Source organism: Neophocaena asiaeorientalis, unplaced genomic scaffold (genome assembly GCF_003031525.2).
Source record: "Neophocaena asiaeorientalis asiaeorientalis breed wild unplaced genomic scaffold, Neophocaena_asiaeorientalis_V1.1 scaffold182, whole genome shotgun sequence".
In the NCBI taxonomy this organism is placed as follows: domain Eukaryota; kingdom Metazoa; phylum Chordata; class Mammalia; order Artiodactyla; family Phocoenidae; genus Neophocaena; species Neophocaena asiaeorientalis.
Window position 1 is genome coordinate 5,785,575 of NW_020174648.1, and position 16,302 is coordinate 5,801,876.

General features: G+C 37.0%; 1 protein-coding gene across 9 annotated transcripts in view; it reads right to left on the minus strand.

Moving 5' to 3' along the window:
* The window catches only part of RABGAP1L (RAB GTPase activating protein 1 like), a 668,427-nt gene that overhangs the window by 79,610 nt on the left and 572,515 nt on the right, over window positions 1-16,302 (minus strand). Inside the window, exons 1-2 of one of the 9 annotated variants that reach the window (XM_024758772.1) lie at window positions 14,204-14,310; window positions 11,121-11,862 (exon numbers count right to left, since the gene is read on the minus strand). The exons of 5 other annotated variants lie outside the window; for them this stretch is intronic. In XM_024758772.1, the coding sequence (XP_024614540.1) occupies window positions 11,121-11,231 (111 nt within the window). In that variant the 5' untranslated portion in view covers window positions 11,232-11,862; window positions 14,204-14,310. Of the gene's footprint in view, window positions 1-11,120; window positions 11,863-13,029; window positions 13,270-14,203; window positions 14,311-16,302 lie in introns of those variants that run through there. 3 more of the 9 variants (XM_024758770.1, XM_024758771.1, XM_024758774.1) reach the window with 3 other exon arrangements.

The following is a 16,302-nucleotide window of genomic DNA, read 5'->3' on the forward strand; positions in this document are numbered from 1 at the left end:
ACTCTAACCTAATTCTACAATCAATTTTATTATAATTTGGTATAAAAGTCTGAGGATAAAAAGATTTAAAAAATAACTTTCCCTATCTTATGTGTACAGATATTTAAGAATGCATCCAATTGTCACAAACATATTATCCACTGCAGACCATGATTATACTTATGCAGTGCTTCATTTTTTCCCCTCCAATACTATCAATTAAATATGTACAGAGAGCATACAATGCACCAGGTATAATGCTGGGCTGCAGATACAATGGTAAAAAAAAAAAAAAAACATAGCCCTGTTCTCATGGAGGTTACATGTTAATGAGAGACTAATCAAATAATCACACAAGTTTCACAAGTATTTTTCTACATACTCAAGAAGAAGACAAAAACTGACGGGCATGGTCAAAGTTCTCCTAGGTGGCCATAAGGAAAGTAAAAGTTACCTTCATGTCTCATAAAATATAAGTTAAATGTTATTTTAGGGAATTATGGAGAGAATTCAGTGTCCTTGAGCTTGAATGGAAAAAATATCTTTATTTTCCTGAACCTCTGAAATTTATCAGCTCTTTTTTTTTTTTTTTTTTTTTTGTGCGGGCCTCTCACTGTTGTGGCCTCTCCCGTTGCAGAGCACAGGCTCCAGACACGTAGGCTCAGCGGCCTTGGCTCACAGGCCCAGCCGCTCCGCGGCATGTGGGATATTCCCAGACCGGGGCATGAACCCGTGTCCCCTGCATCGGCAGGCGGACTCTCAACCACTGCGTCACCAGGGAAGCCCTATCAGCTCTTTTAAATCATGAATGTAGGCAACAATCCACTGCAATATTTGTGATTCTGTCATCAACAGACCTTACAGATATTTTCATTCACATTGCAGTAATTGCATATATCTCAAAATACTATCTATATTTATGACTTTTTTAGAATTATAGTAGTTATTCTACTTGCTACCATATCTTGTTATTTAATGTGTTAATAAAAAAAAAGCACATACTACCGTATCATAAATCGGATTTTGGGGGGTAGGGAGTGGGCAAAATGGGTGAAGGTGGTCCAAAGACATAAACTTCCAGTTATAAAATAAATAAGTCCTGGGAATAAAATAAATCCTGGGGTTGAAACATTAACTTTAGTTAATAATACTCTACTGTATATCTGAAAGTTGTTAAAAGAGTAGATCTTAAAAGTTCTCATCACAAAGAAATAAACTATGTGCAGCTAACCAGACTTATTTTGCTCATTTTGCAATATATACATATGTAGAGCTATTACGTTGTACACCTGAAACCAATATAATGTTATATCTCAATGTTCAAAAATCTTATTTTTCTCTATTTTGATACCTATATTTCAATATAATTGGTTTCCTTTAATTTAGTGTGTTTTATGCATTTAAAAAGTTTTCTGATAAGGGGTCCATAGACTTAACCAAACTGCAAAAGGAGACAGTGACCACAAAACTGCTAAGAATCCCTGAGCTATAAAGGTTGGAATAACAATGCCAACAATTCCATGGTTGGCACACAAGGAATCTCACTGGAGAAAAGAGATTTCTGTTTTTAATCATGTTTGGGAGGGACAGGAAAGAAGAGTACTGATCCACTTCAAAGCTCCAAGAAAAATGAAAAAGGGTAATAGGGTGTTTGCTAAGCTTGAATTTCAATCAGGTTTTACTGTATTTTCAATGCGTATATGTCATTTTCTGATGACAAATCTGTGGATATACAGCTTTGGTGAATATAAACTATGTATGCTGTTGAGAAACACAGTGCTTACATATTTTAGATAGCTAACCTAACCATGACGATCACATAAAAAGTCAATTATGGTGGATGATTGTTCAGCAAATATTTGTTTTCCTCTCTTCCAACCTCTAAGATGGGGTATACTTTCCTGACCCACTATGTTGGAAGTGGCCTTTTGACTTGCTTTGGCCAATGGAACATGGACAAAAATCAAAGTGTGCTAGCTCTAAGCCTAGGCCTTTAAGAGCCATCAAATGTTCCTAATGACCGGGCTTCCCTGGTGGTGCAGTGGTTGAGAGTCCGCCTGCCGATGCAGGGGACACGGGTTCGTGCCCCAGTCTGAGAAGATCCCACATGCCGCAGAGCAACTGGGCCCGTGGGCCATGGTCGCTGGGCCTACGCATCAGGAGCAGGCCCCGCAGCGGGAGAGGCCACAACAGTGAGAGGCCCACGTACCGCAAAAAAAAAAAAAAAAATGTTCCTAATGACCACTCTAGGAACTTCTAAGCTCTGTCATGAAAAGAGCACACTCCAGATAGCCTGCTGATCTCAGAAGAGTGAGAGGTGTGGAACAACAGATCTAACCAAACCTGGGTCCTGAGCCGAGTAAGCTCAGCCATGCTCAAGTATGCCCAGCCATGTTCTGCCAAACGTTGCCAGCCAAAGACTCATAAGGCAAAAGATACATGCCTATTATTATCAGTCACCACCAAGATTTATGGCCCTTTGCTATGCAGCAATATCTGACTAAGAATATACGATAAATAATACTCTTTAAAAACCTCGACTGACTAACTAATGCTCTCTGTTCTATCAAAGAAGTCTGATACTCTGGGCGTGTTGAACTCCTGTGGCTACTAGGCTGTTCCCACAACTGAATTTATGCTTAAAAAAGAGTTAACTGAACTGATTCCCAAACATGTTTATGATCATAATAAAATGAATGTGAAAAGAAACTGAGCTGCTATTTCTATAAAAACTAAGTTGAGCTATTTGGAAAGGCAACAAAGATGACTGGTTAAATACAAAAGTCACTGTCACATTAAATGGTGGCAATGCCACCATCGAAGAGGTAAAAACAGTTATAAAAAAACTGTAACGTTTGTTTTAGATTGCTTTATGAGTTTATTAATTTATTGCCCCTCTTCAGGAAACTGAAATGACAAAGCATTATGTATTTCAGAACTCCTATTCAAAGGCATCAAAGGCCCTATAACAAAATTGATAATATGCATTTATGTTTTAAATTAAAATAAATGTTTATGTGAGTTAGTATGTACTATTTTGAATGCTTCACCTAAACCAACATTTTCTGTTAACCAACCAACTACAGGCCTGGCTGTGTCAGATAAGAGGGTTTCCTCAATATTTCAGCCTGTTAGAAATTCTATTGTGGGCATTTACAATAATCAGAGCAATGGTGTTATTTTTGTTTGCTTTGTTGCAAATCCCGCTCATAAGCCAGCCTGTAGTCCTTGCATTGAATTTGAATGCTACAGTTTGATTTCATATTGAGCTTGAGCACTGTGGTGAGTTGTTGTTTTCTTTTTCCTGAAAAGATCTTTGCCTCATGTTTACTTTTTTCTTTGGTTTTGAAAAACTCTTTCTTGATTTTGACAACTGGATCATTTCATTTTTTCCAGATGAATAATCACAGGGCAGCATAAGTAAGAATTAAAACTAGCATATGCATGAATCCACCGATGGATTTCCTTGAACATTTTGCTTTGGGTTCTAGCAGTGTCCTAAAAAAAAATTTTTTTTTTAAACATCTTTATTGGAGTATAATTGCTTTACAATGGTGTGTTAGTTTCTGTGGTGAGTTTTTGATGTAATACTGGCTTCTCTGATAATTTAATCATCATTTAAAATTTCTGTTAGCCAAGTCTAAAATCCGATTCATTAGACATGAATACGGGCCATGATATAAGGAATAAAACCTCAATTCCTTCTTCTGACTTACAAAGCCCTACGTCATAACCTGACCCCCAACTCCTTCCCCAGCCTCATTTCTTACCACTGTCTACCCCTGGCACATGGTGCTCTAACCACACTGATTCTACTGCTTTGCTAGTATATCAAGCTCTGTACCACTTTGGGGCCTTTCTCTCAGAGATTTCCTCTGCCTGAGCTACTCTTTTTTCCTTATTTTCCCTTGGATGTCATTCAGATCTCAAATGACACCAGTGAGGTACTCACTGATTACCCAACATAAAGCCTCCAATTAAAGACTTTAATTACATCACTCCATTTTAAGTCTCTGCATAACACTTATCACTGGCTGATAAGTGATATCATTAGCTAATATTCATGTCTTACCTCTCCTCCAAATAGTATAAGATTCACAATTGACACAGGTCTTTCTTCCTCACACCTAGATTCCCAGGACCAAAAATACAGCATAGCACATAGGAGCAGATCAATGAATATTTTGGATTAATTACTAAACTGAATGCAAATATGGGTGCTAAAACAGACAAAAAACTAGAATAAGATTTTTCAGTCACTGTAGACAAGCTATGATTTTATAAAACAAAAATTTTACGTATTATATGGTTCATGTCAACTGCTCCTATAACACCTTCTGAAAAAAATATTTTGAATTGACTCACAAATCAACCCCACTCCCAGAATCAAGTATAGAAAGATTATTTCTCACCTGAAACAAGATTAAATGCAGAAGAGTTCTAATTATTATCATAGAAGCTGGTTTAATAATTCCATATTTAATAGCAAAACAACCTAAATGATCTTTAGATAGTGAATTTATAAAGTCTTGCTAAATGTTAATCTTTTATTTCATGATTTTGTAAAGGAAGAATCAGTTTGGAATTATATCAACTTATATACATATACCTCTTACTATGTGCTGGGTATTCATAAGTGCTTTAAGGTATTAACTGACTTAATCCTGTAAGGTGCTTCTAATATGCTTCCAATTTCACAGATGAGAAAAATGAAACTCAGAGAGGTCAAGTAACCTGCCCAAAGTAAATGAGCTAGTTGGAGGTGAGGTGGGATTTGACCCAGATAGTTTGGCTCCAGGGTCTGTGCTCCTGGGCTCCACTCTATACTATGTCACCTCCCTTAACACTCAGATTTTTCTCTGAAGAATCTACAGTTGTGATTCAGGGGTAGCAACTGAACTCTGCAAACGACAGAACTATAAATCTGAATGCTGTATGGCAGCCGTATTCAGCCATGGGATTGAAGAAGCAGAGAACTTGGGGAAAGAGATAAAGTAGATGCAAAGAGAGAAGTTAATTAGATGGCATGAGATATGGAGAATGTTTGCCAGCATCAGTCTAGTACCAGCTCTGCTGAACTCCTGCCCTTGTGTTTAAAGGAACACAACCTGGTGCCCACATGATAAATTCCCTTCCTTGTTTAAGAGAGCTCAAGATTTTATTACTTGCAACCATAAGAACCTTAACTCATATCAAAACTAATAAACCACATGAGGGATGATCTGGCTTCCTGTGCTAAACTGAAGTTGATGAAATACTACCAAAATATGTTCACTTCAATAATAATGAGAATGTAAAATATTCAGATAATAACATTTTTTTAAAATATGGATGAGTCAATTGGTGTTACAATGCTTTGTTTTAATCAATATTTTTGTATATACAGTGAAGATTTAGAAATAACTACTGATTTCATTGTTTTTTCTGTCTCTGGCACAAGGAATTGCTCTGAATTTTTTGTTTTTAATTTGGCATGCTAGATGAAATCTATGTGCCAACCCAATAAGAAGGAAGTAATTTCAGAAAGCTTACCCTCATCTCCCAGTTATACAACAGAGAAACTGGAGCTCCCTGAAGAGCTCCCTTCCTTTACCGCACAGTGCTGCTATTTCAGTATCTGTCCATTAAGAACATATATCCAGGGCTAACAGAGTATAAACATGTGTTAGTCTGGGTAAACAGTTTTTGTTAATGGACAAACCACTGAACAACCAAGTCTCTTCCAGTGATGCTGTGACCTAGAATTTCAAGATGTGGAACATAATAAAGCCAAAATGGGCCATCTTTTCTCCATTACATGCTTGATATCCAACTTTCCCATTCAAGCTGACACAACAACAGTCTTGCCAATTTTATAAGATGAAAAGCTTACAGTAATTTTCAACTTGTCTCAATCATTTACTCTTCTTGTATAGATCAGCTGCTTGCTTCTTCCTAAGGAATACTACTGTACCTATCCACTGCAAGAACTAAACATCATGTGTGGACTAATTTCTTTATTCACAGTGCTACTGTCAAAGTGTCAAGCAGTCCAGACTCCTGTCAACTCAATTTTTAAAAGGCATTACAGCAGGTAATGAATGCCCTTTAAACATTTTTTTCCGCACGCGATGGGGCCCCCATCAGTCCACTACTGCCTATTACTGCAGTAATTGATGTATCTACTCAGCAGATGGTTCGGCCCATATAAATCCCTCTTACTAATTCCACATTGCATTCTCACCATCCTGAGGCTCAAACCTAAGATCCTCTACACCCCCAACCCAATGTCGCCAACCCCAGGGCTGTGGACCGGTACCGGTCCGCAGCCTGTTAGGAACTGGGCCGCACAGCAGGAGGTGAGCGGCAGGTGAAGAGGGACGCTTCACCTGCAGCTCCCCATCACTCGCGCACCGCCTGCACCACTGAACCGCCACCCAGCCCCCAACCCCTTCCCTGTGGAAAAACTGTCTTCCCTGAAACCGGTCCCTGGGGCCAAAAAGGTTGGGAACCACTGCTCTACACCATCTTCACGGCAAAAGGCTTCAAGTTTCCTGTAGGACTGATATCCTGATAGTGATTCCCTAATCAAACAAAGCAATTAGCCAGGGTTACCCAACTAGTCCATTTTGTCCATCCCACTCCCTGCCTTCTCCCACATCCCTGTGATACCTCATCTACTCACCCCACTCTTTCCTTTAGGCCTTCTCCAAACAGTGACAAGGGAAGACAGTAAGAGCTTTCATTGTGCTAAATACAAGCACTCTCATTTTAATCCTTGAAGTAATCTAGTGATGTAATGCTACTATATCCCTCATTTTTCAGATGAGGAAACTGAATCTTAGAGAAATGAAGTAATTTACCAGTAAGTAACAGATGTAAAATTTGAACTGAGGACTGTAACTTTAAAGCCTCTGAAATAGTTAACTTCTTGGCCTCTGTACCATCTGTTCGCCCTGCTCAGAAAGGTCCTACTACTTTCTACTCACTGGCAACACCTGATCAGCCTTCACAGCCTCACTCAATTGCTTCCACCCGCTTTGGAATTCTGCCTCCACCCTGTTCAATCAGTGGTAATTATTCTCCACTTTGTTCTACCCTAAAAGAGTAAATATCAGCCCCATAAATACTGATTTTGCTTCTCTTTTATTTTATCGTGAGGTCTTTGGGGGAAGGGGTATTGTATTTATACCCAGCATGTGCAATAACCCAAAAATGTTTGTAATGTTACATACTGGCCTCTACTAACACACACTGGAAAGCAGTATTCCCTTCACAACCACTTTATAGATTAAAAAGTTGAAATAATTCAGTAGAAAATAAATTAACATTTAACATGAAATAGTCAAGCTCGACAGAGTATGCACTGGTTATTAGGCTTTTCACTGTTTAAACATTAAATTGAATATTCTGAATTTAAATACATATTCAAAGCTTTCTTTTGGAATGCATAATAACTGTAACAGGTGTGATCTTTTCCCTTTATTTATACTAGTCAGATATAAAAATAATTAGAAGTGGTGGAGGTGGTAGAGAGGAATGCTGGCCATTCCACTAGGAGACAGAAGGTCCTGACAGGAAAACTTCAGAGACTCCCTCCTTCACTTATTATTCCTTGTGTGAGCACTTGTGCTAAGGGAAGGATTGTGGGGAGGGGTACAGTTTTGTCTCACAATGCAAGAGTTAACAACCAAAGCCTGTGAATGACCAAAGAAAAAATAATCTGTTGGATTTAAGGAAAGGCAAGAATGCTGCGTCCAATGAGGCAGCCATTTTGATTAAACTGGATTTTCACCTTACATACCAACTTATTCATGTTGTAATTTAAAAGTTGTTAAATTCTGCTAGTGGTGACTCTAGGCTTTTGTTTAGTTTATCTTAGCAAATACAGTACTGATCCACGTAATCTTATGTTGTGTGTGTGGATGATCTGGATGATAAGAGAAATTATGCTTGACTTTCTTATCCTTTTTCTTATCTGTCATTTATGAAAAGGACCTCTGTAAAGGGATCTGTGATTTTCCTGAAATATTCATTTTTAAAGGATCAATAAGATATAGCCATATTTTTCAAAGTGTGAATCAAGACATTTCTGAAATTAATGGTTGCTCACAACTAGCCTTTAAACAATTAAATATAACAGAGCAGAAGAAAAAACTTGAATACATCACCTGGTTTAGTCAAATTTTCTTTTAGTCTTGTGTGTACAGTGTCTTATATTTTTCACTATGTGTCTCCATCAAAAATATCAGAAAGGGCTTCCCTGGTGGCGCAGTGGTTAAGAATCTGCCTGCCAATGCAGGGGACATGGGTTTGTGCCCTGGCCCGGGAAGTTCCCACATGTCGCAGAGCAACTAAGCCTGTGGGCCACAACTACTGAAGCCCAAGCGCCTAGAGCCCGTGCTCCACAAGAGAAGCCACTGCAATGAGAAGCCCGCACACCTGAACGAACAGTAGCCCCTGCTCACCGCAACCTGATAAAGCCCGCACGCAGCAACAAAGACCCAATGCAGTCAAAAATAAAAATAAAAAATAAATTTATTTAAAAAAAAAGTCAGAAAGCCACAGAGCTACTTATGAACATGAAAAGATTCAGTGTCCACACCAAAAACACTGTACTTACTGGCATTCTACCATTTAAGGAATCAAGATAACTCTTATTATGAAACAAAGTCCAATTACAGAAAGATATTTAATTAATTCTGTACTAAGAAAGTTTCTAAATACCCTTGCAATAGTCAACCTAAACCCAGGGGATTTTATATGTTAGCAAGAATATAATTTGCTTCACAGTGCAGTAATAAATCATATTGAGAAGCAATATGATTTTATTTTATACTATAGAAAATCTGAGTATTTATCTCTTTCATACAATTTAAAGGGTTCATCTCAAAGCAAAAAAGTCAATATGGAATCAAAAGCAAATGATAAATATTTTATCTTACCACAATTTTAGTATAACTTTCCCAGATAAACTAAAACCAAATACCACCTCCAAAAGATGTTACCAGTAAATAAACTATTTAAAATTTCAAATCTGATAAAGAAAACTCAGTATCTCCAGAAAGTTCTGCAATTAAATTGAACACACGAACGTCTATACTATTTAAAAGTTTGGTGTACAGAGCAGTATTTTGTGTCTTTATCACACCTCTGAGACTTTCCATATTAGGGACCAAATTTCATATCAAATAAACTCCAGGGCTAAACCCCCTTTGGGGGAGCTAGAATTGCATCAAGGCGTAACATATATCAATATGTAGAATATGGAAGAATGCTCCCTGGTAAGCATATTAATGCTCATTCATTCATTCATTCATTTTTTCTCTTCCTGTCTCCTGTAGATGTGTGAGCACACAACCTGCACACCCCACAACGTCTTTTATTTATTGAGCACATGACGCTCTCCATGACCCGGTCACTGCCTACCTCTTCAACCTCCTCTGTCCTCTACACTGAGTCACTTTACATCTCCCTGTTTTTGTTTCTTCTCCCCTCTGGCCTGGAAAATTCCTATAAGGTTTTGAAGACTCAGCTCAGACCCCTTAAGAAGATCTTGATAGGACCATCAGAAAAAAGTGAAATAGAATTCTGAATTCTTTCATTAAGTTTTCATGATGGAATATTGCAAAATTAATGGCTAAAACGAAGCTTAAAGATTATCCACAACTGTGAACTAACCTATCCTGACTTGGTATATATAGTAGTATTTATGGTTAACTAAGAATTGGCAATAATCTCCATATAATATATATATAATTATAAAAATAGAAATTATATTAAATAGGAAAAGAATGCAATAGGCTGGATATTTCTTTATTAATGAACACTTACAGAAGTATATTATGGTTTTGTATTTGTTTTGCTTTTGCTTTTTATTGTCCAGCTGATTCTTTTAAACTGCAGCTATACAACATCTACAAAAGGAGAAAGTGTAATGAATCCCTGTGTACTCATCTTCTGTTTCAACAATTATCAACACATATTCATTTAGTTCACCCACATCACCAACCCCTCTACTGGATCACTTTGAATCTTTGCAGACATTAACTATCCCTACCTATCTTAATCATCATCATTAACTATATCCATAAATCTCTCTAAATCATCATTTTAAACATAATCAAAATATTACTGCATACACAAAAATTGAATAATTCTCCTAATATCACTAAATACCTAATTAGTGGTCAAATTTTCCCTGATTATCTTATAAATTTTTTTATGGTGTGTTCAAATCAGCATTGAAACAATGTCAGTACACTGCATGAGGCTGATATAACCCTTAAGTCTTTTTAAATCAACCTATGAGTTCCCCCTCACCCTTTTTTTATCATTACAATATATTTTTGGAAGAAATTGCCATATTATGTTTAAGGTTCCCATGTCTTAAAATAGAGAATTAGGATTTCATACTTGTAAGATAGTCATTACCAGATACTTGTTCATTCTGTTGCTTGTGATGGGTACTACTGAGTATAATGAATAAAAGGTTACTAAAACAATAGTTAGGAAAGTTTGTTAAAAGGTATGGATCGATGGCCGTTATAAGGATGACATCTACAGAGAAGAAATAAACACTCGCAAGGACTTTGTTTTTCTATTATGCCAGGACATACAATCTAAGACGCCTGGAGAATGGGTAAGAAAAAAATTTACAAATCCCAACTAAAATTATACTCATAACAGTCCTTAGTAATAAAGTAAAGACTCTGAAAGTTATTTGATTTTTTAGATAGTTCAATTCTTAATGTCTATGTTATGGCCCACTGGTAAAAATGCTCCACACCAGAAAGACTGAATTATACGTGTGTATATGTAGGTAGTCTTCACCAAATAATCATACACGTACATACAAGGCAAACATGTGGGACAAATTTATGTTCGGCACTATAAAACTCCCCTCAACCTCACTACATAAGAAAGCATTAACCTAAGTGTTACTCCTAGGACACTTTTAAATGTACTATTAAGGTATAATACTGTTTAGTTATGTAAATAAATCCTTGAAAACCTGCAGACCTTTTTGTAGCTGCAACAATGCCAACAGCAATACTTTTATTTTAATTCCCAGGAAGTTATGCCTCAATTGCTACAGGAGTATAACTATCATATTAGAAAAGAAAAAAGAACCCCAGAGTAGTGTGCAAGGCCCCACCTACCATAGACCTGGGCTTGCTGATGGCCACCAGACTAGTGAGGAAGTCTTCATCGTGCAGCTGGCTGAAAACATGGGCGTCATAGGCTACCATAATGGAGATTTCTTCCATCATCTTGCCAGCTGGCCTTTCCACAGCAGCAGCTGCTGCCCCAGCTACAGACCAGACTATCCAAGGGAAAATCCTATTGCAGCTCAGTGCCAATGCACACACCCACCTGAGTTTGAGGGGGTGAAGTGTCAAAATTCCAGAATGAGAAAAAAAAAGCAGCTGCTATCATAGGCTTGTCTAGCAATTCATCCCCAGTAGAAAACTGAGAGAGGTCTCTTATCTATGGAGGAAGTATACACTATAAACACCTTCTGCATTCTTAACAGAGCAGCTGGGAAAATTCGGTTTTTAGAAATCTTCTTTAGACTTCAAAAAGGGAAATAAAAGTCTCCTGTGTGGAAATATCCAACAGCAAAAATGCAAAAACAAAAACGAAAAAACACAAAACTTGATTTATTGTTATGTTCTTGATAATTAGAAATTTTTTTAGTTTATCTTCTTACTTCAGTATTATATCAAGATTCTTCTTCTTGGAGGAGAAGTGGATTTTCTTACTGCTTATTTTTTCACATTCATAGAAAATAGATGGCAGCCTTTAGATTTTCAGAATTTATAGAATTCTTGGTGCAGTTAAAAATTATCTCCTGAAGTACAAAAAAAAAAAAAAAGGGTTCTTTTTTCCCTCTGAGTATTTCTGTTAAGAAAAAAAGTACCAAAATATAAAAATGAAACAGGGACTGCAATATCAGTGAATAACCATTTCCTCTTCTCCCACTTAAAAAAACATGACTATTTTAAACAGAATTCTTGATATTGAGAGCTTAGTTTTTTGTTATTCTGAAAGCAACACAAGGTTCTCATTTCTAAACTGATTATTTTTCTCCCATAGATAGATGTTCTCTTGGTCTCTATTTTTAAGCTTAGAGGTTTCTTTTAATTACCCAAATCAGCAGACAGTAATGAACTATTGGTGCCTTAGCCACCAGAAGCGTTTTTTTTAAAGTACAGCTGGAGACCGTAAATGAACCTCAATGTGCCCTGATGAAAAATGTGAAAGCTGCCCATAATTGTCATTACAAGGTTGCCTAAATCACCAGGAAATATAATGTATGCTAATTTCCATGGGAAAAGTATTAAGCAAATAAAAAAGGGGGGGGAGGACAGATAAAGCTCCTCCAAAAGTTGTCTTTCCAGTATTTCTAATTAAGCTATTATCTTCTCTGCTTTTTATAGATTATGACACTGCAGTACCAAGAGAAGTATTCTTTATTAGAATTAGAAATCAGTTTGGCAATGTTTGTCTACAATCAAATACAGATACTGTTTGGAACTCTTAGTCCTAATTACCAATAGCAGTATTACGTTGTCTAAGTCTGCTTTTCAGAAAACAAAACTTGGAATGAAATTTATAGTGTCTATTTTTCCTTGTTTTTCTAAAATATTTCCACCTAGATGAACACGATTACTTAAATAGTACCTGGTTCCATTTAAATGTGATTAGAAGAGTTTTGCAATACTATAGCATTCTAGATTACAAACGCGCACACACACACACATACACGGAAGGGGGAAAACACCTTATTGCTAGGAAACAGAAGCAAGACTAATACGTTTATTTAAACAGAAAATGCAATACTTTAAATAAATCCTCAAGATTAAAACAGCTTCAAACTGAGTTTGACCCTTGCTAGAGCTGGTAAAGCATTTTCACTTCATTTTTTCCCTACAATGCAGCTCTGCCTTTTAAGCATTATTTTCCTTAAAAATTCTTCCAGCACATTCATCTTAACGCTGACTAACCAGGTAAAAATTAAATGGTCATCAGGAGACAAGGTATTACAAAGCGTCAGACAGTTCATACCTTTTCAATTCCTTTTTATCTTTTCAGAAGTACTTTAAAGGATACTGTGAATCTCTTCGTGCATTCACTAGCACCAGAAGGTTTCCCATTTTATCTTGCAGGACCATTTTCTAACTGTGAAAGCAATTCCTCTGACTTTCATATTTTCCTTTGCTCCAGTGACTCAGTGCTTCCACAATGATATCTGACTCAGGTGCACTGACAAAGACACCTGTTGTGGAAGGTAAAGAAACTACTTCCCATAATGCCTTACTCCCTGCTGGCAACCACCCAGGGGCAAACAAGAATTATAACCGCATTTGAGCAGTTGCCTATGCACCCTGGGAGAGCACATTCGGTTTAACAATAGGTAATCATCTTGGTTAAGAACACTCGTAACCAAGAAAAAAAAAAAGGCCAGGGAAAACAATAATAGTTTTAGGTGCTGTGTGTTAAACTCATAAAACTTCTAAGGCATCAGGGCTATGAGAGTGCAAAACACTTTTAGAAACAAAAAGGCTATAAAGACAGTTTTAAAATTACAAAAGCTAACAATTTCAAATAATTAAGTCCTTTGAGAATTCCACACAGGTTCTCAGGTAAACAATTAGGTACCTTTAAAATGCTTCTGATTTATTACCTTCAAAAGACTCTTCTAATTAGCCACAGTGCCTTAGAATTATTAACAACATTTCACGCCTAAATCCAAGAGGTCCTCTCTCATAGCCACAGTGCATATGTTTTCTAGAGCAAGGACTCCTCTAAGTTTGATGGGCATCCTTCATTTTTTGTCACCCTTAAATGCTTCTCCATACTTCAGAGTCTGGGAAGCAAAAATTCAAATGTTCCTTTTGTCATACAGTTAAATGTATATCTGTGGTCCCCACAAAAAGCATACTTTTTGCAAACCAATGATCTATCTAAAAAATTGTCTTTGTGTTCTCTTTTCCTAAAGATATTTTCTCCAGTGTCAGAAATAACAGCTACCCTCCCAAACTTCAGGAGTCATTGTACACAGCCATGTTTACATACAGTACTTTCACTCCCTTGCAAGACATCTTTCTTACTCTTTTGCCTTTTCCCCGGTGAACTGAGACCCACTGATCTCCCCGGATGGTTTCCACCTGAGCTTCTGCCCTCCTGGACTTCACACTGTGCAGCTCCACTGAAAAAAGGCGTGGGGGTGGGGAATTACCTGAGATCAAGGAGTGAAGTGCCGACAACACCAGTTGCTGCTAAAATTTGCCAGGAGAGGATTGGGTATCAAACAGGCAGCAGAAAACAAGGCACTCGTGGTAACCAACAGAGGGGCTCCAGTTCCAGCAGGAACCATCTAGCTGTCTGTCCCAGGGCAAGTCATTTAACCTCCGGAGGTTTCAGTTTCCTCATGGTCATGTAAATTGAGAGGGATGGAATATATCGGAGGTTTTCACGTGTGCTCAGTTTGCTCAGAAAGAGTCAAAAGCAGTGTGTCCTATTTCCCTCCACTAAATAGGCTTATTGGGGGATTTGAAGGTGAAAATACCTTTTTAATCTCTATCAGAATAAAAAACAAAGGGGAACAGTAATCCCAGATGTTAAGAAAGTGCCCCCAGGGTTGCTATAATGTGTCCCAACAAATGCAATCTACTTTGTACCCTAATTTGGATTTTCTAACGTCAACTCTTCTGCTTTTAAAAGAGGATTTGGTGACAGTTGCTACACTTTTTATTAGCTACTCTTTACAGTCTTTCTATTCAGAAGCCAAACTGCCTACAAAATAATTTTCACAAGTCTCTCTAGATCTCATTAAGATAAGAACAAATTAACAAATATCTCCAAATATTTTTAAATGCTGTTTTAAAATTTTTACACAGATTTTACTCTGTTAGCTGATTTGTTCCAACAGCCATTCTTCTAGGATTATTACTCTTTAACAAAAACATACCTGGGTCATACTAAATGAGTATGAGTCTAATAAACCATTCCTGGCCTTCAGAGAACATCTATTCTCAAGTATCAAATTTAGAAAGAGCCAAAACAAAAATCAAGAGAAGCCCGAATAAGATGTGAACTTTTTTCAATTTCTGTGTTCTCCCCAAATGCAGCAAAGCAATGTAGTTTAATTATGAGAGTAGTATTCTTTTTATCCACCATCAAAGTAGCAAATACATTAAAAAATGATCACGCATCATTAAAAAATTATCTCACCTCACAAGACTGGCTGTAAGGACCCTTTTTCCCATGCCTCAGGTTCTACTTGTTGAACATTCTCATCACAACAGCCATAAAATCAGGATAAGACAGAAAGGAAGACAAAACCACTAGGACAGAAATATGGCCTAGAGGGCAGAAAGGTCTTCTATGTCCCCCACATGTACTGGCAAAGCCCTGTAGAGACTGTTCTTCGTTCCCCAGTGGTCTTTGTCTAATCATTCAGGAACATCTTTATAGATTCAATTAATATATAATAGATTCAGTTCAATATAAATATTCATGAGGTATACATGACTCAATTTTAACGGACTGTCACAAAATGTTCATGGTATTGACATAAAGAACTCTAAGAAAGACAAAATTCTACAATTACTTTCTTAATCACAGGAAAACAATATTCCAAGTAGGTTTCTCTTTACACTTAGGAGTGTACATTACAGAACCCAAGTGCTCTAAGTGGCGGAACAAAAGATAAAATGAGAGAGAAACCACTGAAGTATCAACAGAAGAAAGTTTTTCAGAATACTTTGGATTTCAGAATAGTCCCGTAACATGCTGAGTTTTTACAAAGGAAAAAGAACATGAAGTAAAAGATAAATAAGTGAAATCTTAGTTCTCTTTAAAATCATGCAAAGGTAAATAAAGAAAACCATTATTCTCGCGTCAAATTCCAACCATTCAGCTCATTATCTTTGCTATCTTTGCTAGTAATTGCTAGGTAAATTCAAAACCTCAGAAAACACATATTCTTTAAAAAAAAAAAAAAAATCCCCGGAGTTAAACTAAGAAAACAAAAACCAGTGGGACATAAATACTTGCTTAACAGTTACACTGGGTATCTTACTTCCTCATTTGCATCTCACTACAAAGAATGAGGGTGAGGTACATTCCAGACTATGAAAGAGTAGCTGCAACTCTTTAACAAGTCAGTTTTCTACCTCTTTTGTAACTCTGAAATCCACAGCCAACTATTAAAAACAAGACAATAGGTCCAACATGGAGTCACTTATGCTAAGCCCCATGTCACCAAAGACTTTGTTACAGTTTCCACTCTCCCAGAAATGAAATCTTAAACCAGGAGTCTCCTCATCAGCACTA